This window comes from Schistocerca gregaria, chromosome 7 (assembly GCF_023897955.1).
Source record: "Schistocerca gregaria isolate iqSchGreg1 chromosome 7, iqSchGreg1.2, whole genome shotgun sequence".
Taxonomy (NCBI): Eukaryota; Metazoa; Arthropoda; class Insecta; order Orthoptera; family Acrididae; genus Schistocerca; species Schistocerca gregaria.
The window spans coordinates 183,554,946-183,581,267 of NC_064926.1; the positions used below are offsets into that span (position 1 = coordinate 183,554,946).

Genomic DNA, 26,322 nt, shown 5'->3' on the forward strand with positions numbered 1-26,322 from the left:
GATCTGCGAGAGCTATTTTATTTCACTCAAGTCCGCGAGTAAACTGGTAAAGACTTCCCTATCTGCCACCTGGGACACGCCACGTAGGAGTGTTGATTTACCAATTTCTAAATAGAATTTTCTTTCTTGTAAAATTAAATAATGATTAAGTTTTCAGAATGAATGACTCCCTTGGTCTCCTCTATGAAAATGCAAATCAGTTGTAGCTCAATGCAAAACTATGCTCTGAGAGAGAGAGAGAGAGAGAGAGAGAGAGAGAGAGAGAGAGAGAGAGCAATTCCTATTACGTAATAAGACTAAAATCTTGAAAGAGGTGGAACTCAAACAAGAGTGAGGAAAAACGAGAAGAATTGGAGAAAGAAAGGAAAGAAACAGCCAAACTTATAACAGAGAAGACGAAAGTAGAGTGAAAATGGTGGAAGAAGAGTTCAAAAAGACGACCACCAGGCAGTTTTTCAGAACGTTCATAGAGGAGCTATAACAAACACCAAGTCTGTGCTTCGGGCAAATGGGTGTAAGCAAAATTATTGACAATGAAGAAAAGTACCAGCTCTTGACATAGTATTTCGAAGTGCTGATGAACAGCAAAGGGCCTTGGGGAAGACTGGATGCTCAGAAACAAGTCCATAATAACTTAGAGCCAAATCACCAAGCATTGCTAAAATCAGGAAAACAATTAAGGAGCTCAAGGACAATAAATGACCAGGTGAAGATATTATTGTGACGCAGTGTGGAAGATTGGAGGGCAAGTTCATAGAATACACCACCTCACAGGAGAAAATATGAAAAGATACCAGAAGACTTGAAATGTGTGGTCTCACTTGCTTTCATTTGCTTATGGTGGTCTCTCCAAGTTCTGGTGAAAAAGTTGAAGAGTAGTCTGATCGCCACATTGAAGAATATCAAGTTGGTTTCCGAAAAGGCAGATCACATGTGGAACAGATATTCAATCTCAAGAGCATTCTGTGAACTAGAAAACTAAGAAGCCAGAGTGCATTAGCTATTTTTGTCAACTTCAAAAAACCATACATCTTGATTGACAGACAAACTTTATTTAGGGTTTTACAGGAATTCAGAATTGATGAAAGAATGGGGTAAATCGTGAAACAAACCCTCACAGACACCATCTCAAAAGCTAAGCTTTTTAGCGAAATCTCTGATCCTTTTGAAATAAAGGCACACATCCGGCAACGCAATGGATTATCTCAAATGCTTTTCAGTATCATCCTGGAGAAAACAATGAAAACCTGGGAAGATGCTCTGAAGTTAGAAGAAACAAGTGTTATATACCTTGGGAAGAGACAAAAAAAACCTTCTGTTCGCCTTTTAGTCATGAACTGGAACGATCTGCAAAGAACGTTGGAGATCTTGCATGAAATCAGTGGAAAAACATGTCTCCAAGTCTCAAATGAAAAGACAGAACATACAGAGAAGAATTACTTGGAGGTAAAATATGGAAAGATTAAAAGCACAGATAAATTCAAATACTTAGAATGGATTCAACCCAACAGACTGGGCAAAAAGGTAGTCAAAGAAGAGCCAGAAAAGTAGAGCTTGCTTACAAACTAACACAGAGCAGGTACAACCAATGATCATTATCCTACGCGCCAAACATCAGGCACTATAATTCAGTTATAAAACTGGAAGGGCTCAATGTTTTGGAGTGCCGTATTTTAAATAGAAAGGGATAGTTGGTCAACTTGAAAAGAAGGAAAGAAAGAATAAGAAAAATGAGGAGATCACAAGTATACCAAAAATGTAGTGACAGTAGTTGACATATTACAAACACATAATAAGTATGGGTGAAAACTTTCTCAGCAAAAATATCTTCAATTATGTAAAATCACTAAAGTCCACCTCCAAATGGGCAGAAGAGGTCAAAAGAGATGCACAGGAAACGGGTATTACACTAGAGATGATCCAAACCAGAGAAGCATTCATTAGCAAAGACTACAGCATAAAACCACTAAGGAGAAGGTCCATACACAGAAAGAAAAGGAGTGAAAGAATGAAGAGGTCTGTGTACAGAAAAGAAAGGCCAAGAAGCCTTTAGTTCTATATTGCACATACTGTGAAAAACAAAAAATCTTTGTGGGTAGGACACATTAACCCTGGCATTCAAAACAAAAATATAAGGTATAATATAACTAGACTTCTGATCTCACATCAGAACATAAAAACCACAACAATGGCATTTCTGATTTTTAGAATTTACACAACAAACAGATAGCAGTGTAAGAGCACAAATAAATTAGTCATGCATGACTATTTTTACCTGCTGCTGGGCTGTTATCGTCACAACCTGGTTCGCAGGCACAGTCGCTCCTGCAAGACTTGCGGATGCAATATGACCAACTCCTGCAATTAAAATCAAAGAATTATTAATATCACAACAATATTAATGGATAAACAATAATTCTAAGTGTCACTTGTATTTTAACACATTTTTGTAAGACCTACATCAGTGTAAGATAAAATTACAAATGCAGTATATCATTTTCCTAATCCTAATTTTCTAATTCAGTAAAAAAGTATTTTTTACACACCAGAATTGCATCTTTACTGAATTTTTCGCCACCTAATGTCTACTTTACATGTTACAACATGTGAAAGTCACGTGAAGACAAACCAAGATTGAAAAATTGGTGTTCTACGGATTTCATGGAGCTTATTACTGGTCAAGGTTACTGTATACAACTGTGCATTATCGTGTAATGTTACAGACAGATGCCATAACTGTTTACTGTGATAGAAAGCATTCCGACCAACAGCAATATGCAGCATTCATTACTCTTCTGTAATGAAATGCCTCTCTTTCACCTTCTTTTTCAAAATTTCATGTCCATGCTCTTGTTTTCTGGTGTTTAGTCTCCTCAGATGTGACAATTTATGATAAACATGCTCTCTCAAATAAACTTGAAATCTGCCAACAGATATCCAGAAAGGATTTCTCTTAATCACACTGAAGATATTGGGATCCATATCAATGACATGTTGCAACAACAGAGCTGTTTTCTGGAAACCTCAAGCCTACCTTTAACAAAATCCTTGTGTGAGCGTCGTCATTGCTGGTTTCCAAATGGCAACAATGTAGTCATTAATGACGAAAACAATATTTGTGGACTTTGCTTTCAGCACAATCACAGCCACTGTGAAATCTTTAAGCCCATTCAATTGCTTACATCTTTAAAATCTGCAACCATAGACAAAATTTCTGATGGTTTAATACCATCCCTCAGCCAGAAATAAACAATAAATGTTTTCCACAACAAACTGATGTGCATTCTGGTCACATATAGGAACAACAGCTGATGCAAAAGCTGTCTTGGGATGATGCAAATGCTAACAACTTCCAAATATATATATAGTTTACCGCATGAATGGCATGAAAGTCTACTTTAAATTTGAATGGCTCTCATTTATTGTCATCAAACAGGTGATCATATTTCTCTCTCTGAACATAATTTTCATGAGGTAGTATCTTGAGTTACTGACCCACCTCAGTATTCTGATTGTTCACGGAATAAGAAAATTTCGTAAAAATTTCATGCGCATCATTTGATGAGCATATTAAGCATTTTCTAACTGTTCCAAAAGTTCTAGCAGAGATAACTTCCATTAAACTGTACAAGTTAGCAAAAACAATGCCCAACCATTTTATAAAACTTTATTTTATTTTAATTTCTTTTCTTTTTTTTTAAGTTTCATATTATCCACAGACCTTATCATCAGAAGGGTTCTGGGAACGCCACATTGTAGCGCTTATGCGAATAGAAAATTTTTGTACATATAAAATCTAGTCTGACGCATGAAATTAGTGTTATTTCAGTTTCACATAAGTAAACCATTAAAATTTTACTGACCGATAAGGTTCTTTTCATATGAGTGACATTCCCTGCTATGGAAGGGAGGAGGGAACTGGTGGAAAAATGCTTCTATCGGAGAAAAAAAATGGCGAATATGGTCCTGTTTAAAAGACTGACTGGAAAGTTGGGTACCAGTTGCCTCATTCCACCTTCCTCAGCACCTTTAAAGATTTTCACTGAAATTCTGGCATACAAACATATCCGTGCTTTTTCATGTTGAGAGCATGAGACAATGTCAGTGGGAAAGAGACAGGAAAGTAATAAAAACTTGAAGATAATAGTGGTTGTGGTATAGAAACATCAAAGGAGACAATGGCAGTGTGAGAGACAGAGAGGGACACAATGGCAGTGGAACATAGTTAACAGTTAGAGGAAAAGAGGGAAGGAAACAGCACCAGTGGGAGAAGAATAAAGGGACGGAGAAAGTGGAAGATCGTGAGAGACAGTGATAATGAGAGATGGAGTCTATGGCAATGACAAGTGTGATAGTGACAGTGACAAGAGAGAGCAGCAGTGGGAGGGAATAAATGGTATTGTAGCAGTAAGAGAGAGCAAAAGGGAGACAGTGACTGTGAAAGGAGACAGTAGTGGTAGTAGGACAGAACAAAGGAGACTGTGGCTGTTAGAAAGGAGACAATGACAGTTAGAGAGTAACAAAGAGATAAAACAAAGAGCTGGGTAGAATGAGTGACTGAGAATGGGAAAGTACGAATGGATAGATATGAGCGATTGACAATGATAGACTAGTGGGTGTAAGCAAGTCACAGTTAGGGGAGTTTGTGGGAGTGGTGAGTGAGTTGCACATTAAGAAGAGCACAAATAAGTACACACATAGAAATTTTTGGAAAACTTTTAAAAAAGGTGCTGAAGCAGGTAGAATGAGACGGATAATACTCCACTTTTCAGTCAGAGACATTTAAACAGAGGCACATTCACCTTTTTTGTGCACCAACAGGAGCACTTTTGGGCAAAAACAAACTTATAATATAGACACACAAAGTTTTACAAAGAAACATTACAACTTGAAATCTTCTACTGAATAACGGCATTTCTCTACTGAAGCCTTAAGCCTTCTCATTATTTCTACCTCTGTGGAAGGTTTCCCCACTCTGTGTATCATAGCTATGTAAATTAACATCTATCACACTGCTAGCTACAAGGCCCAGCTTTGCATGGGTAGTATTAAGAATCTACAGCCAGATGACTTAACTGGCATAGGGTATTTTGTTTGGAGCCATGAGTAAAATTCAGAGAACAATGTCAAGTAAGCAAATATCATCATTTTCATATCATTATGTGATGTAAGCAGCTCACACCAGGAAAGTTGTGCTGGGTTGAATGAGTGACTGAGAATGGGAAAGTACGAGTGGATGGATATGAGTGACTGACAATGATACACTAGTGGGTGTAAGCAAGTTACAGTTAGGGGAGATAGTGTGCAACACTGAATTATGTTTGGAGTAAAACCTCATGGCAAAGATGGGAGCACATCATGATGTAAGTAATAAGTTTACAATCAATGTATTGAAGGCAGGCTAATCTACATGTAAAACTCATGTTGCAGCAGTCCTATTGTTAAGACGGTACACATTATAATGCATTGTTGAGGCTCACTGCCACAATTCTTTGTCATGGGCTCTTTATGGCAGTCTCCTTCACATTGCCACTGAAATACTTGTATTCACGTGTAGATTTCACTCAGGGAAAGCAGAAACCTAAAAGAAGAGCCATCTGCTGTGCTGCTGAAAGAACATATTGTATGTAAATAAATAAAGGTTGCTGAAGTACTTTTTTTGGAAAATGTTTTACTTAAAGCATAAAAAGCAAAACACCACATATTTTGGATTCGCATGTTTTTTCGCTACGCAGTTGTTCTCGAATGATTGCAGGGAAACTACTGATTAAAAGTATTTCATTATTTCAGACTGTAAATCTCTCATCACAGCCTGATGATGAGGTGAGTATCTTTTCGTTACTGGTCATATTTATTACAATAGTTCAAAGTTAAGTAACTCATTGCCTATTGTTCAAAGAGCATTTGCAATGAGGTGGGAGTTCGAATGGTGACTAGTAATCTGAGAGAAGCAGAAATTGGCAGTATGAAACTGTGGTCACATACAGCCAGAAAAAAAAAATCAGTACACCTTATTTGGGGTTTCTAATTAACTCAAGATTTGTTGTTGGAACAGTGCATAGGAACTACATGAAATGATTACATTTACAGGTCAACAGTGCAGGTGGCTTGGAGGTGCCAGGTATCGACCCATGCTGAAACACCCATTTCAACACAAGGTGTGGCCTCCATGAGTGGCAATTCAGGCACTGACTCTGGCATTCAATTGATTGTCCAGGTGGCAAATGCTGTCCTGTGATTTGATATGTCACACTTGCTTGAACTGTCCATGTAGTTCTGTAATAGTTGTTGGGTGACGAGTCACCCATGTCACTTCTGGTCCCATCATACCTCGCACATGCTCAGTGAAGACAAGTCTGGAGAGCCTGCTGGTCAGGGAAGTTGCTGCACGTCTCGCAGAGCACGTTGAGTTTCATGGGCAGTATGTGGACACATATTATGCAGTTGGGACAACCCATCACCGCCCTCGAGACAGTGTTCAGCAAGCCTATATTGTACACACAAATGACAAACCACCTGCAAGCAGTGCAGGTAGAATCTGCTTTCAACGGTGAAGACTACGGCGCGCTATTCCAACTTCTAAGTGATCCTCTTACAGCACCAGTCGAGCCGTGCACATTGTAGCTGTGGCACAAGTAGAAGACGGGCTAGAAGTGTGCGTGCCGTTAGTCCCACTCCTAATAATCAGCTCGCAAAGTTTGTGTTAACATGTCAGGGCTCACAAGCCCTCTTATTTGTGCTGTGGTAGCTGTCTAATATGCCACTGTTGCCCTTACAATACAATGATCCTGGTGAGAGTCTGTACTTTGTGGAAATCCAGAACCTCATCTAAAGGTGTGACAATGTTCTTGTGACCACTGATACCAGTATCGTTGCGCAACTGATGACAGCAGGCCCAGCATGTTTGGCAATTCAAACAGGACCCATCCAGCAACCTGGAAGGCCACAATTTGATCATTTTCGAACTCGTTCAGATGGCTGTAGGAAGCAAGTCTCTCTCTCTCTGGCACGGTTGCGCCATACTGAGCCTTCTGGTTGTGAGCAATCCCTATTACAGGATAGACACTAATGACGCTCTGGTAGGAGTGTTACTACGCTATCTGTTGGTGTACAATGTTGAAACTATTATCAGTACATCTACTGCCCCCCAGGTTGTACACGCTGTCATAGGATCAAAATCAATATCCTCCTTCAGGAGTACTTTTTTCCTCCCACCCTGTAGTGTACTTAAAAATGCATCCTAGACCATCCGTAGAAGTATTTAAACTCTTATATATCCACCCGCAAGAAATTTTGGAATTCCAATCAAGAAGATTGTGCCCATGTCTTTTTGATCTTTAAAAGGCCTAAATTTCTTTCTCAGCAGTGGAGATTTGTTTACTAGTCTTCGGTACAATTTCAAAGTGTCCATACAGGTAATAGCTTTTGCCGCACCTCGCGGAAAGAAGTGTTCACATCTATGTTTGACTCAATGAAAGCAGGAAGCCTAAAGTTGCATCATTGCTGCAAAGCTTTCTGTATGTGAATGAAGTAAACCTGCACTCCATGCTCTGTCTTACTTTATGCATAAATAATTGAAAAGCATAGGCTTTGGGCTCTTCTTCTTCTTCTTTTTTTTTCAGTTATTCTGAAATGATTGTGATCAATTGGATGTCACTTTGGTGACTTGAATGTCCCTCCACAAATTTCTTTCAGTGATTTTTGAATGTTACAAACAGAGTTACTTATGTCAGAGCACTCACGATTTTATAACTGAAATGAGCATTGCATTGCATTCAAAAGGAATGGCAGCAGTTATCTGTATCTGAAATAGTTGTAATAGTATGGTATATAAAAATAGTTTTGCCATGACTCCAGGTGCGGGAGTTTGCTTACTGGTATGGCTGTGTTTGTGTAAATATTCGTACTTGCACTTTTACTACGGAAAGAGAAAGAGCTTGAAAGCTAGCGTGAATACTGTTTTTTGTTACATACTTCTGCAGGCCATGCAGTGGTCCACTATGGGTGAGCACGTGCCTTTCCTTATTTTACATATTTTTCCATCCACGAGTTTCCATTATCACTGTACGTAAAATTGTTCAGTCAAGGTGGCCATTTTGCTGCAAATCTCCTAAATACATTAGCATGCTTGTGTTTAGGGAAGAACAGAGTTTTCTGTTAAATATTATACAGTAAGATCTGAAGCAATCAGTTCAAGATCGTATGATTTGATTTCAATCATTTTCAAAAGATAATTTTCACATAGGAATTGAAAATGGAAACGAGTTGGAGGCCATGCAGTTTTACTAAGTTCATTGACTGGGAGTGAAATTCACTCCACATACACCGACTTAACACTCTGTATCGATGTGAGTCGAGGTATTGTCCATGGCAGATTCTGAGTGGCCGATTGTAACGTCAGTAATATTCCACCACATGGAAATGGTAAGAGTAGTCAATTTTATACAGCAATTTATAACTTTTTTTTAATGTATACGCCACAATATAAAGGTCGATTCCAGAACACACACTGAGCAATGATTTTTGGCAGTGTGTGCCCTTCGGATGCCACATATTCTAAGTGTTTATTTCTTTGTTTTTTGAAAATAGGCCAAAGTTGATGCTAAGAAGCGATCAGGCACTCTAGTTAATTTTTCTTTCATACTGTACTGAGTGCAATGAAAAATATATGGCGAGTGCCCAAAAATGTTCTTCCAATCATCCCTGCTATTCAGTTACAGTTTGTTGACCATGTGTACAATAACACGGTAAAGCATCAGAAAATTGTGGAAGTTCAGTCCCTACCAGAATCCTGACATAGCTCAGAATGTAGTAATATCGGTGTCACATTTCACAGCAACATGTTTCACGTGCAACTTCTACATTAATTTTGGCTTAGTTGGAGTCCTAGATTTCAAAATTGTCTTCGCTTAGAAGTGGTACAGACCTAGCACAAATACTTTGGGCAGAGTCAGTAGGTGTACAGAACACTTTATTACAGTTGATTTGGCTGTGGACAACATCACTTATAATATGTAGCTGTCTAACTTTTTAGCTGCTAGTAATGGTGCGGTCTCAATGTTCATGCACATTTGTTTACACACATTCCATACAAACTATGATTTACTTTAATTAATGAAGCATAGCAATCTTGAGTCACTGGTGATAACGACATGATGAATTAGTGAGAAATTACTAGCTAAGTTCATACTGTTTTTTTCCCTTTACTTTCACTAACACAGTATATGAACCATAACAAAAAAAAGTGTTCAGTTGATAAATCAGAATTTGAAATATATCTTGCTGTGATGTAAAGCTATTTGCTGGAAAGAACTTCAACTAACTTACGCCTTCACAGCCAGTTTTTCTTATCTGGCGAACGGGAGTGTCTAAAAACACAAATAAACTGGCAAACGATATCGTTAAAATGTGTTATTTTTTTCATCTCTATACCTGCTAACTTTACAGTCCATTCCCCAGTCTTTTATGAATGACGAAAACTGTAGGAAGTGACATTCTGATGACTAACACAAAAATATAAAATGTTCATTAGTAAACTAACCCTGTAGAGCATACAGTAATCTTTTTAGGACAAGTTACCACTAAAATGCATTTGTCTATAGGAAGTCATCATGGCGGAATCATTCTGAAGCAATACATGGTATTTCAAATAGAACTCAACTGCTGTGTCCAATACTGCACAGACTAATATCCTAATATCAGCAAGGTAGGTTCCAATCTCGGCATAAGCTCTGGCCCGTTCCTCGAACAGCGGCAGGTGATGTATCAATTATGGACAAAATACGAGGAGTTATATGATTTGATCCATTATAAATGGTTCTGAAAGTCTGCGACTGTGAAAAGAATAGGTTTGTTTATAAATAACTCATCTGCTACCTGTCATGATCGTGACTGGTAGCAGAAGAATTTTTTATTAATAAACCTATTAAGAGGAGTTAGGCGAAGCATTGGAGACTTAGGACAGGTGTCCTCTCCCCCCCCCCCCCCCCCCCCAAATCATAGGACTGCGATCTTTTTTCATAGGATTAACAACTAACGAAAAGATTTATGGTTTTTCCACTCAAGATAATATAAAGATAACATGACAACACACACTGCCACTGCATCTACAACTATGTGAGATGTTTTCAAAGATAGAAGCCATCCCTGTCCCAATAATGAGTGTTGCACTAATTGCACACCACACTCCTGTCCCTACATCATGTAGAGGTTCTCAAGGTAACATGTTAGAATTTTCAGAATTCTAATGTTGACTGTTCTGTAAATTCATGTGCCCTGATAAAAGCACCAACATTTCATGAAGAAAGACATTTTATGTTCAACCTTCCATAATGTACAGACTGCAATGGCCAGCTGCAAAGCTCATGTAGAGTAACATTTCAGTTAAGAGTGTGTGGACAGCTCTGGAAGCAGAAGCTACTGGCACACCACTCTGAAGCTCTAAATGGTGCAATGATTTTCTTGGACTTTTTTTTTGGCCATTTCTAACATGCCTCAGCTTGGTTACAACTGATCTGCCGAAGTCTGAGGAACAGGCCAGGCTGTATGTGGAGTAGTAGCTATCTCCCCAGTATCAGTTCCAGCACAGCTTCTGGTAAAATGCTTTTAAAAACGTATGTGAATTTCTAAGGGACCAAACAATATACACACACCAAGCAATAGTGGAAAGTTTCTGCGGTCACTATAGTAGCCTTTGTGAAACTGTGCCGATTGCACGCATTTTGTATTTGCTGCCCTGCCCAGGTCTAGGTTTTATTGACCAATACTAAATATTATTTAACCAAATTCTCTAAGTTTTGATGAGTAAACGTTTTGGAGTTTGTTGCTCTTTCATGTTTTAGTCCTTTAAGGCCTGATAATATATAATGGATACACCTTATTGTTATGGTCATTTGATCTTGATTACAAATCGGTTGATGGCAGTAGCCAAAACTATGTTATAAATAAAGTCATGTATTAAGTGACCTACATGGTCCAATTCACAAAATATCCACAACAATCACACACAATTGTTTGAGAAATTTATTCTTTATTAATATGACATTAACTATTGATGATTACCTCTCTGGTGCAGTATTAGTTGTCAAGAAGAAACAATCATTGCTTTTCAATTAAAAAACACAATATCTGTCTATCAAATATTTCATTATTTTAGGTAGACTGTCACAGTTTCAAAACACAGTGTTTAGTTCCTCTTAGATTCAACAGAAGGCAGTGCGTTTTCCTTCAAGAATTTGTTTTCAAATATCAATATAGCTCCCCAACTGACATATTGTTTACAGCAAATTTTGTCACTGATTAAATACACAATATGTATATTCCTCCCATAAAACTGCTTAAATAAGCTCACAGGACAAAATATTAGTCCACCATTGAAATTGCTCACTAGTCACGTTGGAGCATTGTAGGTGGTATACGACGACTAGCAGATGATTATATGACCATTAATTGTTGACCTAAGTCAGGGTAGTGAAGTGGTGTGTACATGCCAGTTAGTTCTACAGAACTAGTATAGTAAGACAGGTTGGCACATGACTGAAAGGAAGTACAGTATACTTCCAATTATTCAGGATTTTGTGTGGGAGAAGATGCATGAATAATTGCAAAACACAAATAATAAAGATATTTTCAAAGATGCATTTTGGATTATGTCTACTGCCTGGGTAACAGCGGCAGTGTACGCGACCGAAGTCTGCACACGCTTAGACGCAGCACGGCAGTCATCTTCCACTGCCACTCTGCCTTAGTGTCCACCACTGGCCATTGCCCCTAGCAGTCTGCAACCCGCACTGCCAGTGCTCATATGCATGATGTGATCTGCAAACTGGATGATCTGCACGTGAATAATCAGTAGTACACTCCACAACGTTCTGACACGCCCAGGACCACACTGTGAAACCATGTGCTCATTGTTAGTATATCAATTCAATATGCCCAAAATGTCAACAAGGAATTGTGTACCACTTACAACCATGAAACATGGCTTAAGAACAGTGGCTGCAAAAGGCCTGAACTGAAAGTAACTGGGGTTGCACACGTTGTCAATCACAATCAATTTCAAACCCAATGGGAATTGCTGCCATGAGTAAATGCAGGTCCAACCTCAACGAGTTACCGAGTGAGCATACCAAAGAAAAATGTACATATAGACATTTGGGGCAGAGCACCTCGCAAAACGCCACTGCTCACAGTGGCAGCAGTTTCAGTGGGTCCAATAATACAGAAACTTAATAGCCACTTGGTGGCATTTAGTGCTGCCCAATGAGTCGCAGTTTTTGCTTCTTTTCAGGAATCAGGTTCAACAATGATCCAAAGAGATGTTTAACCTGCGGTATGTAGAGAATATAGATCATGCTGGAGGTTGTTTTGTGATGATGTGGTGGCGGTCGTAACATGAAATGGGGCCATTCAATCAGGTTAGTATGGACATGAACCAGGATGTTTATTTCAACATTCTCAGCGAATGTGTGTTTCCCTTTCTTCTACATCCTCATGATGAGTATGCTGTTGGAGACTCCTATCTTCCAAAACGGTGGAAACAATTGTCATTGAGTTGCAGGCATACATTTCTGGTTTGCAGAACACTCAGGACCTGTATCACACCTTTGCTGGCTCACTAAATCACCCATCCCAAAGTTGGACTACTTGGAACAGTGGATGAAATGTAAAAATCATCCTCAATGTTTGGTAGCACTACAGGATCTAATCATCAATGAGTGGTTGTAGAAATATGTCATATCTGAGGAAACGTGTGGAATCTCTTCCTGGCTAGAGGCAGTGTTAGATGGTATTAGCATGACGTCTCCTGGGGGGAAGGGGGGAGGGTGACTAATTTTTTTTAGCGTTCAAAAAGAGTCTAATAATTTCTTCGTCATGGCAAGTTAAATCCTGAAGAACCACCACAAAAACTATCATCCATCCCAGTGGTAAATAGTGTTTTCACTACTAATGTAGAAAATCCCTGTAACAGTAATAACAATTCTTCAAGAATAAGAGTCAACTGTTTTGAATATTAATCTGCAATTAAAGCTTCATTCAAGGTGTGCCTGCTATGAAACACTGTCTGGAGAGCAGACCCATTGGTTGGGAGACCACAGAAATCCAGTTGACAAATGTCAAAATCTATATAGTGTCCATTATTTAACAGAATGAACAGAAAGAAGAATTAACTGGTTTCATATACATTAACGCATTACATATTTTTCTCAAATCACTTCAAACTCACTGTATACAGTTCTCATTCCTCATATTTAATTTATTTTTGTGGTACTTTACTTCCACCAGTAACAAGGTTTCTCAGTTCAAAAAAGTTAATACATTATTAGTATACTGATACAAAGGATAAAACAAATACTTCAGACTAATTCTGACATTCCTAGGAAACTCAGACAAAGAGAGAGAGAGAGAGAGAGAGAGAGAGAGAGAGAGAGAGAGAGAGAGAGTACAACAACCATACAAGGAAGGCGTAAAGATTAGCAGGATGAGGTTAGTGTTTAATGTACCATCGGCAATGAGGTCATCAGACACAGAGCACAAGCTAAGATTAGGGTAAGAAATCAGCTGTGCCCTTTCAAAGAAATCATCTCTGCATTTGTCTGAAGCAATTTAGGGAAATCATGGAAAACCTAAACCATTCACTACCTATTGTGTTCCTTACCTGTTTCAGTCAATCGTTTACCTAATCCTCCCTTTGAAACTCTCAACATATGGCTCTTTCAACTTATCTACGACTCATCTGCTTATTTTCCTACCTTCCTGTAATTTCTTCAGTTTTGATCTCCATTTCATAGCCAACAAATTATGGCCTGAGCCCACATCTGCCCCTGCAGTTTGAAACACCCCCCCAGCAGGATGTCATCATCAGTAACACTACAATCTGAACTAGAGTAAGCTGTGTGGACGGACAATGCACAAAGCTCTGCTGCTGCTGTAGTTGTTGAGTTTAGTAGTTCCACAACACAATTTTGTAACTGTGATGCAGTCATGGTAGTATAGTAGTTCCACCACAATTTAGTAACTGTAGCTACAGTGCTCCTCACAGTTCTCTAACAGGTCTGTAGCAATGTACTGCCTTGTGCCATTACGTTTACATGCTTTAAAGGCCAGAACTGTTGCCCCTGAAACTACTGAAAAGGTTGCTACTATCTTCAGACACCTTGTCTGTCTCAACCCTCGACAAATACCCTTGCAAAGTGGGTGCATCCACACCTAAAGTATTGCAGAGGCAAAGAAGCCTCCTTCATCTTGGCTAGGTTCATGGTGCATGGGGTACTCCTTCCTCTAGCGAATGTGAATGCTGTTGATGCAGTGAACAGGAAAACAGGGGAGGAAATGTGGGATTGTTTTTAAACTGGGGAGTTATACATACACACCTTCCTAGATTTACGATTTCTAAAAATTTGCCTCATATCTGACCTGGTACTATTATTTTAAAAGCTATTTCTTCTGCAAGTTGTGCACAAATTAAACATCCTGGAAGATTAAAACTGTGTGCTGAACCGAGACTCAAACTCGGGACCTTTGCCTTTCGCGGGCAAGTGCTCTACTGAATGAGCTACAAAAGCATAATCCACAATCCCTCCTCACAGCTTTAATTCTGTCAGTACCTCATCTCCTACCTTCCAAACTTCATAGAAGCTCTCATCTGAAGAGTGAAAATTTTATTCTCTGTACAAACTTTCTTCCGTACAATGTTGGATGAAATCTCATTCCATAACTAATAAAGCTACTGACTCTATCTTGCATGGTATTACAGACAAGGAAATTCACATGTTTCATCACTGGCTGACATTTTCAACAATGTTAAAAGATGAGAAAAACTGCAACAATAAATACTATTACTTTTCCATGGATCTGAACATCTCTAGAACAACGAAGATTAACAGACTCACACTAGATGAAATTACATACAATACGTTTTGTAACAACACTCAAGTAACATGAAAATCTGTCAGAATACCTCTCATCATATTTAAGTAACTATTGGTTGGTTTAAATTTCTTAATGACCTGAAATACAGTAGAACTCCACTAATCCGAAACCCACAAATCTAAAGGTTCAAGTAATCTGAACAAAATCCGGGATGGAGGAACAAATAAATCAAAAGCTTATTTTAGTATAAAGAAGGATTTTATTACACTGAAGAAATGAATAACTCGTTATTGAAAAACAATTTAACAAAACGAAATGTTTATTGCATTTATAAATACAGCAATGTTCACTTACAGTAATTTTCAAAATCGGTTATCTGCTTTGCCGTAAAGAACTGAACCTGCTTGACGATGTGACGCTGGGTCAGTATTTCAAAAACATCACATCAGTTGGGTGCTAACGTTGCCCTGCATCACATAGCATAATGCCAATCCAACAGCATCTGCAATGCCAGAATGTGACACAGTATGTTTATGGGGAGTTCTTCTTGAAACTTAGTCTTCAGAGTTGTCATCACATTAATTCTCGATAAGAGAGGGTCACTGATTTCTTGATGTCCATTAGCACTGAGTGATATTAATTCTTGAAGCCAATTTTCCAGTGCATTCTGCACCCTTGGATTCCTGAACAAGCTGAAGGATATCATTATTATATCATGCCAGAACAGATGGGTTTTCTTCAAACATGAGAATTGGCTACAGTTTCTTCCATGATGTTTGTATTAAACATTTGTTTGAACTGTCCCAAGCCTCAGCTAGCCACTAGACAATGTTCTTTATTGTTATGGTTTTCATTTTTTCTAATAACAGTCATCTCTGTCAATTGCAAATCATAGAAGCTTTTTTCTGTAATTCAACACTAGGTTTTGTAATGGACGCTAATCCAACAGTTGCAAGATAAAGGCTACATTTGGTGGTAAAACATGCTTTGAAATCTTCACTGACTGGCTGCATTTTTGCAGGATAAGATGGAACACCATCAATCAAAAATAAAGCTCGAGGTGGCAGTCCATTTTCTGTATTGAATCTTCTGCGAGAGGAAAAAGCTGTTTCTTGAACCACTCACTAAACAGAACACCGGCCATCCAAACTTACTTTGATTTTTGTAATAAACATCGAGAGCGTTCATATTTATCTTTTAGGGCTCATGGTTTTTCAGATTCTCCAATTACCATGACCTGTAATTTGTTTGCTGCAGCAGCATTGCTACAGTCTAAAACAGTATGGTGCTGTTTATTCATTTTAAAACATGGTGCAGATGACTCTTCTTCCAAAGCAAGTCTTTTCGTAGGGAGTGCACTAAAAGTGCATCCAGTTTCATCAGTAATAAACTAGCTGTAGAAAGTAATTTCCTGACTACATCAAATCTGAAAGCTTGTCTAAGAATGCATCTGCAACGGCAGCATCGGCTGATAATTTTTCTTGTCTCTCTCCTTGCAATGGCCTAAACAACCACTGCATGCAAATTGTGTTGCAAAAGCTTTCAATTTTACTTCATTTTTTTCTGTTCTTTGACAGTAGCTTTCCTGACACCAAATTCAATAGTCAATTTTGTAGCACATTCCCTGTTGTGAGGTGCTTAAGCACTTGCAGTTTTTCTTTCAATGCTGAAGAGAGTGTTTTCATTTGCTTGACATTATACCCTACAGTACAACACCTTTTTTTATACATACAGTATTAATTTATGATATTAGGATGAACTCTGCTTACAAGTGGTAAAATTGTTGTTTGATAGAACAACCAGTTTAGTGGCTTAAAGTTGCATCATCAGATGCAACCAACCCAATAAAAATATTTCAGGTACACCTTAACTTAAATAATCCACTATCTGCATTAACAGTACACTTATGCAAAGAGGGGCACAGAATCACAACCCATTCAGAATATTTAAAAATACTTCTAAAAAGAAAAATCATATTTGGAATATTTAGAGGACGTGAAAATTTTTAGACATAAAAATGAAAACGCACACTTCACATTGAACAACCAATTGCAATTTAAGCAACATAGCAATCTAACTAATTTTGATTCTCTGCATGATTAGATGTTAGTATGTAATAAAATTCTGTATTACTCTCGTATGTAGTCATGGATGAGTATATGGCCACATAGGTAGCTTTCATTCCATCAGCAGCTAGTCTCTCTTTGCTGTTCATGCGGACCGCTTTTGCCTTGCCCTGCACCGAGCTGCCCTGCTCTTCACACTGGTAAGACACTGCCACCTGATACTTTACACATAGTAATCTGCATAGTGCCCGAAATAATCACGTTCGCAATGACAATTTTTTTTATCGTCAATCTGGTCCCTTTTTACAAAACGTTTAGTGCCTGCTCATGTATTTTCTATTTTATTTTCAGATGCAGGTAAATTTTAAAGAATGGAGCATGTCTTTACCTTTCACTTGATATTCTCTGAATAGTAAATTTTGACTAGGAGCGATAAGTATGTCTGCCATCTTTCAACGTTATGAGTATATTTTACACATTCTTTTATTAATTTTAATATCCACAAAATGTGGTGACACCGTACTTTGCTTGTTACTGCGTAGGTCGCACCTGATGATGCAGCTTTAAACTGCAAAACCATTTGTATTTTAATACACAACAATTTTAACAGCTGCAAGCGGAGTTTTTCTTAACATCAGGCCTGTCAACAGCTGTGGTTGCCCGGAATATAAAATACACTCCTGGAAATGTAAAAAAGAACACATTGACACCAGTGTGTCAGACCCACCATACTTGCTCTGGACACTGCGAGAGGGCTGTACAAGCAATGATCACATGCACGGCACAGCAGTCACACCAGGAACCGCGGTGTTGGCCGTCGAATGGCGCTACCTGCGCAGCATTTGTGCACCGCCGCCGTCAGTGTCAGCCAGTTTGCCGTGGCATACGGAGCTCCATCGCAGTTTTTAACACTGGTAGCATGCCGCGACAGCGTGGACGTGAACCGTATGTGCAGTTGACAGACTTCGAATGAGGGCGTATAGTGGGCATGCGGGAGGCCGGGTGGACGTACCGCCGAATTGCTCAACACGTGGGGCGTGAGGTCTCCACAGTACATCGATGTTGTCGCCAGTGGTCGGCGGAAGGTGCACGTGCCCATCGACCTGGGACCGGACTGCAGCGACGCACGGATGCACGCCAAGACCGTAGGATCCTACGCAGTGCCATAGGGGACCGCACCGCCTCTTCCCAGCAAATTAGGGACACTGTTGCTCCTGGGGTATCGGCGAGGACCATTTGCAACCGTCTCCATGAAGCTGGGCTACGGTCCCGCACACCGTTAGGCCGTCTTCCGCTCACGCCCCAACATCGTGCAGCCCGCCTCCAGTGGTGTTGCGACAGGCGTGAATGGAGGGACGAATGGAGACCTGTCGTCTTAAGCGATGAGAGTCGCTTCTGCCTTGGTGCCAATGATGGTCATATGCGTGTTTGGCGCCGTGCAGGTGAGCGCCACAATCAGGACTGCATACGACCGAGGCACACAGGGCCAACACCCGGCATCATGGTGTGGGGAGCGATCTCCTACACTGGCCGTACACCTCTGGTGATTGTCGAGGGGACACTGAATAGTGCACGGTACATCCAAACTGTCATCGAACCCATCGTTCTACCATTCCTAGACCGGCAAGGGAACTTGCTGTTCCAACAGGACAATGCACGTCCGCATGTATCCCGTGCCACCCAACGTGCTCTAGAAGGTGTAAGTCAACTACCCTGGCCAGCAAGATCTCCGGATCTGTCCCCCATTGAGCATGTTTGGGACTGGATGAAGCGTCGTCTCACGCGGTCTGCACGTCCAGCACGAACGCTGATCCAACTGAGGTGTCAGGTGGAAATGGCATGGCAAGCCGTTCCACAGGACTACATCCAGCATCTCTACGATCATCTCCATGGGAGAATAGCAGCCTGCATTGCTGCGAAAGGTGGATATACACTGTACTAGTGCCGACACTGTGCATGCTCTGTTGCCTGTGTCTATGTGCCTGTGGTTCTGTCAGTGTGATCATGTGATGTATCTGACCCCAGGAATGTGTCAATAAAGTTTCCCCTTCCTGAGACAATGAATTCACGGTGTTCTTATTTCAATTTCCAGGAGTGTAGTTGGGGAGTATTAATTTAGGAACAAAAAGCATGAACACAGTACCGTGTATGTCGAACCAATTTATTATGTATACTTTATGCAGAACATCTGTTAACAACAGCCAAAAGACCCTCTACAAAAGATAGCTACAGTGCCATATGCGATCAGCTTGTAGTTGTATTGCTGCAGTCCAATCTGACTGTGTAAGTTTAGACGAGATGTCGTTTGAATTCAGTGAAATATTACTGATGGGGACCGAGAGATATATACCAAAAAATTAATAAGGAATGGTACACAAAACGGGCCAGAGCACAGTTGCAGAAGCAACAAAAAAAGCATGCCAGATTTAAAAGAACGCATAATCCCCAGGATTGGTGAAGTTTAACAGAAACTCTAAATTTAGTTCGAATTTCAATGAAAGATGCTTTTCACAGTTTCCATAACAAAATTCTTCTTCAAGATCTGGCAGATAACCCAAAGATATTCTAGTTGTATATAAAGCAGATCAGCGGCAATATGCAATCAATACCTTCACTGCACAATAACAATTGTGATGTTATTGATGACAGTGCCCTAAAGCAGAGTTACAAAACACGATTCTCCGAGATCCCTTCAGCAGAAGATGAAGTTAATATTGCAGGATTTGAATCTAGAACAACTGCCAACATAAATAACTTTGAAGTAGATATCTTTGGTGTAGCAAAGCACCTTAAATTACTTAATGAAGGCAAAGCCTCCAGTCTAGATTGTATACCAGTCAGCTTTCTTTCAGAGTATGCTGATAAAATAGCTCCATACTAAGCAATCTGACACAACTGCTCACTTATCAAAAGATCCTGGACCTGGCAAAAAGACTGGAAACTTTCACAAGTCACACCAATACCCAAAAAAGAAACTAGGATTTTAAAACATATGCTGTATCTGAATACCATGAATTACCTTAAAGAAAATGATTTATTCACAAACAGCCCGCACAGATTTAGGAAACAATACTAGCTTTGTCTCCTGAAGTAATGAATGGTATCGACACTGGATGTCAAACTGATTTCAATAGTATAGATTTCAAGAATGCTTTTTACACCTTTCCTCAAAAGAGACTTCTAATCAAATTGTGTGCCCATGGAGTATCGCCTCAGTTGTTACAACTGGGTTCTTGATTTCCTGTCAGAAAGGACACAGTTTGTAGTAACTGATGGAGAGTCACCATGTAAAACAGTAGTAATATCTGGTGGTCTCGAAGCAAGTGTTATAGGCCCTCTGCTGTTTCTCATCTACATAAACAATTTACCGTTTTTTAAGGTCATCAGATGACCAAAACTGTTCGCAAAAAGGTTTACACAAGACATAAGTATGGTGTGAAAGGTAGCAATTGACTCTGAATAATGAAAAGTGTGAAATCATCCACACAAGTACAGAAAGGAAGCCACTATATATTAGTTACATGATAAAACACAAATCCAAAGGCTGTAAAAATTCAATTAAATAATTAGGGATTACAATTATGAATAATTTAAATTGGAACAATAACATAGATAATGTCATGGGGAATGCAAACCGAAGAGTGCATTTTATTGGCAGAACATTTAGAAGATGCCAGAGGTCTACTAAAGACTGCCTGCACTATGCTTATCCATCCTTTTCCGGATGCTGTGCAGTATGGGTTCTACATCAGATAGGATTGACGATGGACATTGAAGAATGGCAGCTCTATTTGTAATTTGAGAAACAGGGCAGAGAGTGCCATTGATATGGTAAGTCAATTGGGGTGGCAATCATTAAAACAAAGGCGTATTTCGCTGTGGCACTATCTTCTCATGGAATTTCAATCATCAACTTTCACATCTAAGCATGAAAATATTTTGTTGATGACCACTTACACAGAGAGAAATGATCATAATAATATAAAAGAAATCAGACCTCGTACGGAAATATTTAAATGTCCGTTTATCCCCGGACTGTTTAAGAGTGGAATGATAGATAAATAGTTTGAAGGTGGTTTGATGAACCCTCTGCCAGGCACGTAATTGTGAATTGCAGAGTAATCATGTAAATGTAGAGTACTGTGCGTCGTATTTGCAACAATGTCACATCCTCATGCTGCTACATTGCCAGTTTATCACATCGCTCTGCTATGATGCCTTGTGGCTGGTAATTATACAATACGTGATCAAAATTATCCAGACACCTGGCTGAAAATTACTTATAAGTTTGTGGTGCTCTCCATCAGTCATGTCGGGATTCAATATGGTGTTGGCCCACCCTTAGCCTTGACGACAGCTTCCACTCTCATAGGCATATCTTCAATCAGGCATTGGAAAGTTTCTTGGGGAATGGCAGCCCATTTCTTCATGGCTGCAGTGGGGAGAGTTATCAATGTCTGTCTGTGAGGCCCGGCATGTAGTCACCATTCCAAAACATCCCAAAGGTGTTGTATAGGATTCAGGTTACGACTCTGTGCAGGCCAGTCCATTACAGGGCTGTTATTGTCCTGTAACCACTCCGCCACACACGGTGCATTATGAACAGGTGCTCAATCGTGTTGAAAGGTGCAATCGCCATCCCTGAATTGTTCTTCAACAGTGGGAAGCAATAAGGTGCTTGAAACATCAAAGTACACCTATGCTGAGATAGTGCCATGCAAAACAAGGGGTGCAAGCCCCCTCCATGAAAAACATGACCACACCATAATACCACTGCCTCCAATTTTTATTGTTGGCACTACACACACCGGTAGGTGACTTTCACCGGGCATTCAGAATACCTACAGTCTGCCATTGGATCGCCACATTGTATACTGTGATTCGTCACTCCACACAACATTTGTCTACTCTTCAATCATCCAATGTTTACACTCTTTACACCAAGCGAGGCGACGTTTGGCATTTACCGGCATGATGTATGGCTTATGAGCAGCTGCTCGACCATGAAATTCAAGTTTTCCTACCTCCCACCTAACTGTCGTAGTACTTTCAGTGGATCCTGATGCATTCTGGAATTCCTGTACGATTGTCTGGATAGATGTCTTTCTATTACACATTATGACCCTCTTCAACTGTAGGCAGTCTCCGTCAGTCGACAGATGAGGTCGGCCTGTGTGCTTTTGTGCTGTATGTGTCCCTTCATGTTTCCACTTCACTATCACATCGAAAACAGTGTACCTGGGGATGTTTAGGAGTGTGGAAATCTTGCGTACAGTCATATGACACAGGTGAGAGACAATCACCTGACCACGTTCGAAGCTCTTGAGTTCAACGGAGCACCCCATTCTGCTTTCTCATGATGTGTAATAACTACCGAGGTCACTGATATGGAATATCTGGCAATAGGTGGTAGCACAATGCACGTAATATGAAAAACTTATGTTTTTGTGGGTGTCCGGATACTTTTTATCACGTAGTATGCGTACAGTAAATTGTTTGATTTGGGTTTCTTTTAGACCTTTTATGGACCAAGTTTGAGTAGTTTCCCCCCCCCCCCCCCCCACTACCCTGCCTTTATTTCCTCATCCTTTAATTGAGTTCTTTTTTCTGTGTAGTTTTTCTTCTTCTTTGGTTTACTCCAGTTCAGTTATGGTCACGTTTTCTATTCTTTTCCTGATAAAACCACTTCTTACTTTTTGAAACAATTCTGTCCTTTTTTTTAATGACCTGAAAATTGTTTTTCTTGAGTTCTGTGTTATACCTCATATGTTCCCTTTCCCCGTTTCATCTTCAGGCCCAAAAATGTTCATAGTATGTGTCTCTCAAGTTTCCAGATATTTAAATTTAGACCCATGTTTTATATGCGTCCTTAGCCAATAGCCAATGAGTGTTTTCCATTTTCTTCACAAATGCTTCGATCACTATCTTCTCCGACGCATTCTCCTGTATTATTTTCCTTTAAATATGTGAAGCTCTTTACTCTCGTAACTTCTAAATGTGTGGGTCATCAACTCAGTTTGACACCTGTTATGTCCTTCATTTATGCTATCCTTTGAAACAGTTCTGTTACATCTTTTCTTTGTTACAGACAAACAATGTTAGATGAACCTGAAATCTTACCCATGAATTTAAAATGTGATTTGGGTTTGCTCAGAGACTCCCAAATGAGCTTTCACATCTTGCTGTACGCTCCAAAATAATCCACAACCCTGAATGGTATCTTTCCGACCACTAAGCCAAATGCATTCTTAAAGTTGAGAAAAACTAGTACTTACCTGCTTCAACCCAGAACGTAGTACTTTACTCTTAAGATTGAATATCAGTTCATCACATAATATACCTTTGTGAAACGCGGCCTGATACTTGCCCAGTTTATAAAGCATTCTTTTACTACCCTGGTTTGAAATGTCTCTAAAATTAATAGCATTCTTCTTGTGCAGTGAATGCATCAGATCTGTTAGGCACTCATCAGGGATTCTTTGTTTGACAAATATTCTCAGATAAAAAGGTTAAAGACACCTTCCAAATTTCCCGTTTTGAGTTCTGCCACTGCAACAGGTACTTGTAAAACTTTATTTTTCACTTCTTTAACAATTTAGGTTAACCGTGTGATTCACAAATACAGAAAAATAAGAAGGTAACAGCTTCTGGAGCACGAATACACTTGCCAATAAACTCTGAACCACAGACCTGAACTTGGGCGTGTCAGGAAATTCTAATATTATGTGTTTTTCCCAAATTCCCAAGATGTGAATTGTGTACAAAAATAATTACGAGTACACTGAAATATCGCCAAGTGTCTCCCCATATACATTTATTGAATCAGTGTGGCAAATGGCTGTGACCTGAGTGGTTTGGTTAGTTGTTAGTGAACATATTTCTATTGCTGTGTTTCCATGAGTTTGCTTTTTAGCAGAAGTATTTGACATCAGTCTGGAATCAAAAGCTTCATACAGATCAATTAGCTGTTCCACATTATCATGCCAGGTGGTGATGGTTGTTTTAGTCTTCAGTCTCAATACTGCATTGATGAAGTTCTCCACACTAATCTATTCTGTGCCAGCATCTTCATCTCTGCACAACTACTGCAACTAGTATCCATTTCAGCCTGCTAACTATAGTCAAGTCTTGGTTTCATTCAACAATATGTACCCCACTGCCATATTGACTAATCTTTTATGTCTTAGGTCATGTTCTTATACATCTATTCCTTTTTTTTTAGCAAAGTTGTGCCACAAATTTTTCTCCCCAGTTTGATTCACAACCTTCTCATTAGTTAGCCAATACACCTAACTTCAGCATTCTTCAGTATCACCACATTGCTAAAGTTTCTATTTTATTCTTGTATGAACTTTTTATCATCCATGTTTCACTTCTGTACAAGGCTTCACTCCAGACAATTACCTTCAGAAAAACACTGGATTCTTTGGAGCAATTTCATTCCAAGTTGGTACACACGACTTCCTAAATGGAAAAAATACTGTGGGACAAGAATACCCTTAGGCCTCCTATGGATGGATATGAAGGTAGGGGGAAGGAAGGGAGTGACATGAAGAATAAGTGTCAATACTTGAAAAATTTTCAACTTAAATAGGTACACATATGACTTATTGTATAGGCATAACTACTATGGGGTTACCGATCCAGTAGCACCCCTGTCTATGCAAATGGAAGTGGAAAAGCGATTACTTGAAAGCATAATTCTGGGGGTCCTGAAGCAATTTCAGTCAATATTACTGCTGGAGTAACACACACACACACACACACACACACACACACACACACACACACACACCTTTACAGGTGACAGTCACATATGAAGGAGAAAGACACGTGAAAAGTAATAGAATACGGCTAATATTCGTATCTACGCCTCAGTTTTCAGGGTAGCTAAACTGAATGGTGACAGTCCCAATGACATTTAGCCAGGCATAGTCGAATAACATGAACAGAATTCTGAAGACCCTTCTGGTTTTTTTAGCAACGAACAGAGCTCTATTGACCCACGTAGAAGGAAATAATAAACATGTGATATATCAATTCCCAATGTATGTACATTCCGAGTGAGAATTCATTTGTAACGAATGTTACGAATTGGTGTTGTTAGTTAGGGAGACTCAAGCTCATATGGACACTTAAAACCAGCAGTTGTTCCACCAGAGAACTCCTTGTGATGAACAGGAAAAGGTGTAAGTGACAGAGGTGACAAAGTACTCTCTGCAACATACCAAAAGGTGGCTTGTGTAGTACAGAGTTGATTTAGATTTTTCTGCATAAATAGCAAAAGTTGCATACGACTTTTAGTAACTCATTTCCTAATGTTAACTCATTCAGAACTGTCAGATTTAATTCGAACACATTCCATTCCACTGTTCTAATTGTGTTGATTTTAGTCTTATAATTTCTTTTCAAGACACTACCCCTTTGTCAACTGCTCCTCTAAGTCCTTCAGCATCTGACAAAAAAACAATATCATTGACAAACCTCAAAGTTTTTATTTCTTCTCCCTGATCTTCAATTCCATCTCCAAATTTCTCCTTGGTTTCCTTTACTCTTTATTCGATGTACAGATTGATAATTATCAGGGAGAGGCTACAGACATGTCTCACTCCCTTCTCAATCACTGCATCCCTTTCATGTCCTTGGGCTCTTATAATGCAGTCTGGTTTCTACACAAGTTGCAGATTTAGAGAGTTTTAATCTGCCAGGAAGTTTCAACTACGTTCATGTCAGGAACGTCAACAAAATTGTGCATGTCAATCAAAGACTGACTGTCCGAGAGACCGAGGAAGAATTGCAGAAGAATTAACATTTCAGTTGGGTCATGTCATGAAATCCAGAAACTGCTTCTAGGAATGCATTGAGTTGCCACCAAGTTTGTCACATGGCTCATGAGTCAAAACCAGAAATACCTTTGCCCCGCAGTCGGTGAAGAGCTTTTGGATCATGCAAATGAGAATTAGATGTTTCTTAAGAGAATTATAACTGATCACGAGATATGGGTCTACGGTTATGAGGTTGAGACCAAGGTTCAATCTTCACAATGGGTTGGGAAAAGGTCTCCAAGACCAAAATAAGCTTGTCAGGTCAATCAAATGTCAAAGCCATGCTGATTGTTTTCTTTTGCTTTGAAAGATTACTTCATCATGAATTTGTGCCACAGGGACAAACTTAACCAATGGTATTTGCCACTGGGACAAACCAATGGTACTATCAGGATGTGTTGCAATGACTGCAAGAAAATGCTGACAACCTGATATGTGGTGAGACAATTCATGGCTCTTGCATAACGATAATGCATCCGCATATTTATCCCTGTTGATGGAAAACTTAAGGCACAAAAAATGAATCATTGTGCTGCCTTATCCTCTATACTCTCCATGGC

The 26,322-nt window shown here is 39.5% G+C and overlaps 1 protein-coding gene across 4 annotated transcripts in view; it reads right to left on the minus strand.

Moving 5' to 3' along the window:
• LOC126281188 (putative mediator of RNA polymerase II transcription subunit 26) overlaps window positions 1-26,322 on the minus strand; it is a 244,464-nt gene that overhangs the window by 18,676 nt on the left and 199,466 nt on the right. For all 4 annotated transcript variants that reach the window (XM_049979891.1, XM_049979888.1, XM_049979889.1 and 1 more), the window contains one exon: window positions 2,276-2,358. In XM_049979891.1, the coding sequence (XP_049835848.1) occupies window positions 2,276-2,358 (83 nt within the window). Of the gene's footprint in view, window positions 1-2,275; window positions 2,359-26,322 lie in introns of those variants that run through there.